Below are 3,499 nucleotides of genomic sequence, written 5' to 3' on the forward strand. Positions count from 1 at the left end.
TTTAAAACACGGACTCAAAATCGAAATCAAACAAGCATGCATCCTAGCCAACTAATCAAATCACTCTAACCGTCGATCCACCTAATTAATCGTCAAACGAGACCAACCATGTATATTTCAAGAATCGATGACTAGAATATCTCACATCGGTGGTCACTCAACACACTTTTTATGTGGCGAGCTAAAAGTGAGCTCGATCTCTCACCATCCCCACCAATAATGCAACCCCCCCATCTCACAACACTCGCGTGTTTAGAGGGTCATAATATCGCTCAATTTAGTCAATGTCGACTCGAATTGCAACATATACTCAAGCATTTTGATAAAAGACTCGTTTCACATGAACACAATGCTATGCACGAAGATCGGAAGGACTTTTTCAAGCTTGTAACGTAGGTCGGGATAAGAGTGGGTAGGAAATAATTTGGGAAATGTGGGCTATATTAGTCTAACCGGGGAGCTATCAAATGCAATTAATCACACCCTCGATTCACCATTTTGATCAACAAAACACATACCCAACTACAATGAAACACCCATTACCTCCTTCACTTACTTTTTCGACTTCAAGCTTTTTTTATTTTTTTTCTTCTTTTCATACCTACATTTTTCTTCTCTCTTTTTTTTTTTTTGTCAAGAACAAGGTACTTTCTTTTCTTTGAGTTCAAAATTTTTTTTTTTCTTTGTTGTTCCTCGCTCTTTGATTCATTCCCCTTTTTTTCAACAAACCTCCATGCTAGTTTTCCTTCTTTTCTCTCTTTTTCTTTCATATATTTCTCATCAATTGCAACTTGAAATAAAATCACACAAAATACCGCATAATATAGCTCCCCCAAGCTAGACTTGGGAAAAGTAACCAAATTGGGACTAAGGGTAATTTTGTGAAGTTCACGATAAATATAGTCAAGCTACAACATGGGTGAGCAAGAAGGGAACAGATGTTCTAAATTCGTCTGGAGGTCACCTAATGAACATGGCCTTCGTCATTTTCAACGTGCACGTACAATGCATTACGACACACTACTAAGAGTCTAGAATCAAAACTAAGATCAATGCTACACCAAGAACTAAACACAGACATGAATGAATATATAAGGCTCAAGCCTCACGGTTAACACAGTCAAGCTCCGAAATCATACATGGTTAATAGCTTTGACCCCTACTAGGGATCCACCAATTCAAGGTCAAATCATGATCTTTTAATCCACAATGCAAGTCTTTCAATCGAAATTATCAAAACCTTTTGGCATTAAGGATAGGGGCATAGGGAAGTAGTTCAATGGCCATTCATTATCATGATTCTCGTATTTTTCATATTTTTTGTTTCAGATGAAAGCATTAAACCTTACTGCTAGTCTAAACACTAAATTAGAAAGAGAGGGTGAAATATATACCTTGTGTACACAAGAACTTCCCTCCAAGCTAAATCAGACAATGTCCTCATTGTCTTAAAGGGAAGTTAGTGGGGAAAAGGATAGAAATTGAGTCATGTGCACTATTCTGATCATAACTTTTGATGTATAATTGATAATCCAGTGATTCTGATTGCATTAGAAAGTAGACTTGAAGAGCTTTTCGACAATAGGTCACACGCAAAAATCCGTTAAGTAACGCAAAGTTATGGCCTGTCGAACTTGAGCAGTTTTGCTGAAACGTATGCGCGCCCGGTCCGACCGGGCATGGGTGCCCGATCGGGCGCGAAGGACATTGAAAGGTTTAACAAATTCAGCTCTTCTTTGGCTCAAAATCTGCACAAAAACAAACTCCCACAAGCTCAAGTTACACTCTCCTTACCTCTCTAAAAGCCAAAGACAAACAAAAACACACAAAAAAATAGAAAAGACTACAATAAAAACAATAAAATACGGGTTGCCTCCCGTAAAGCACTAGTTTATCAAGGTCCTTAGCTTGACCTTCGTTATTAGGTCAACCTGGGTCACCACACGAAGAAGGAACTCCGCGATGTTGCCCATGAAAATATCTGCCTCCAAGTGACTCCTCCACTTTATATTTGACATGCTTTGTATCTAAACTTACCTTCATGTAGCTAAACACATCATTGGGTGGAATTTTGTCCTCGTTTCTCATAAAATTTCTACCAAATACACACTTATCAACCAAAGGGTTAGTAGTATCAATTCTTAAACAAGTACCACCATCAAGTATAAAATTATGTTCATTAAAGAGCTTAAACATGACTTGTTTATCTTGGGCCCTAATGGTCACTTGTCCTTTAAGAACATCTATTAGAGCTTGACTTATGGAAAGGAATGGACGACCAAATATAATTGGGATCTTATGGTCTTCTTTCATGTCCATAACAACAAAATCAATAGGAAAAACAAGTTCACCAACCTTAACTAATACATCCTCAACCACACCCTTAGGGAGTCTAGAAGTCCTATCAGCCATTTGAAGAGAAATAGGGGAAGGTTTAAGTTTTTGCAAACCCAATTTTTCATATAATGAATAAGGCATTAAATTAACACTAGCACCTAAATCACACAAAACCTTGTCAAAAAAATTTTCGTTTATAGTACAGGGAATAGTGAAACTATCAGGATCATGTAACTTAGGTGGTAGGCTATCACATAAAACAGTATAGCCTTTCTCATTTACTACTTCCTTATCCTCATGTTGATCTTTAATATTCTTCACAAAATTTGCAAATTGAGGCATTTGAATTAAAAGATCGGAAAAAGGAATAGAAGCGTGTACCTTCTTAAGAGCTTCGCAGTGATTCCCAAAATGTCTATCGAGCACGGCTTTTGACAACCTTTGCGGGAAGGGCATCGGTTCCTCATAGGCCAATGGAGCAACATGTTTGGGACTTTTTACATCCTCACCCTGTTCATCTTTTCTTGACTCCACACTGCACACTTTCTCATCTATTTTCCTCGGAAATAATTCATCTCTTCTCAAGAAAACTGCATTGCATTGTTCCTTTTGAACTTTTGCTTGATCATGAAGAGTCGATAAATGACTCACTTGTTGTGAAAGTTGAGAAAGGTGGGTTTCTATCCTCTTATTTTGAGACATAAGCAATTGAATTGAGCTTTCAAAGTGTTCATTTTAATTTGCTTGTAGCTCAAATTGCTTTGTCATAAGCTCTTGTTGTCGAAGAAGGGAGGTAGTGAAAGTCTTCATAGTGGAATCGAGGTTGTATTTTGAAGTTTGCGGTGGTAGTTGTTAATACATGGGTTGGTGATTAAAAGATTCCCTTGCTTGAAAATTAGGTGGTGGTGGCGGCGAATACAATTGAGCTTGAGCATCATATGGCCTTTTAGGTGTCGTAGTATAGAAGGCATTTGCTTGCTCGATTGACATTTCGTCAGAGGGAGGTTGACATTGTGGTGCAATATGGCCTTGAATACCGCATAATTGACATGTTTCGAATGAAGTGGAAGGGGGTCAAGCTTGGATTTTATCAAACTTTCTTGTTAATGCTTGTACAAAACTTGTCAAGAGAGTTAAAGCATCAACATCAAATTTTCCTCTA

The 3,499-nt window shown here is 37.8% G+C and overlaps 1 protein-coding gene across 1 annotated transcript; it reads right to left on the reverse strand.

Moving 5' to 3' along the window:
* Nucleotides 1–1,926: 1,926 nt before the first annotated feature.
* LOC110686334 lies at nt 1,927–3,039 on the reverse strand. The gene has a single exon (XM_021862923.1). It carries the CDS (start codon nt 3,037–3,039, stop codon nt 1,927–1,929), a length of 1,113 nt encoding a protein of 370 aa, XP_021718615.1.
* Nucleotides 3,040–3,499: the final 460 nt, after the last annotated feature.

Source organism: Chenopodium quinoa, unplaced genomic scaffold, assembly GCF_001683475.1.
Source record: "Chenopodium quinoa cultivar QQ74 unplaced genomic scaffold, ASM168347v1, whole genome shotgun sequence".
NCBI lineage: Eukaryota > Viridiplantae > Streptophyta > Magnoliopsida > Caryophyllales > Amaranthaceae > Chenopodium > Chenopodium quinoa.

Coding starts and splice junctions, on each gene's coding strand:
- LOC110686334 (XM_021862923.1), bottom strand. CDS start 3,039: ATGTCTCAAAATAAGAGGATAGAAACCCACCTTTCTCAACTTTCACAA.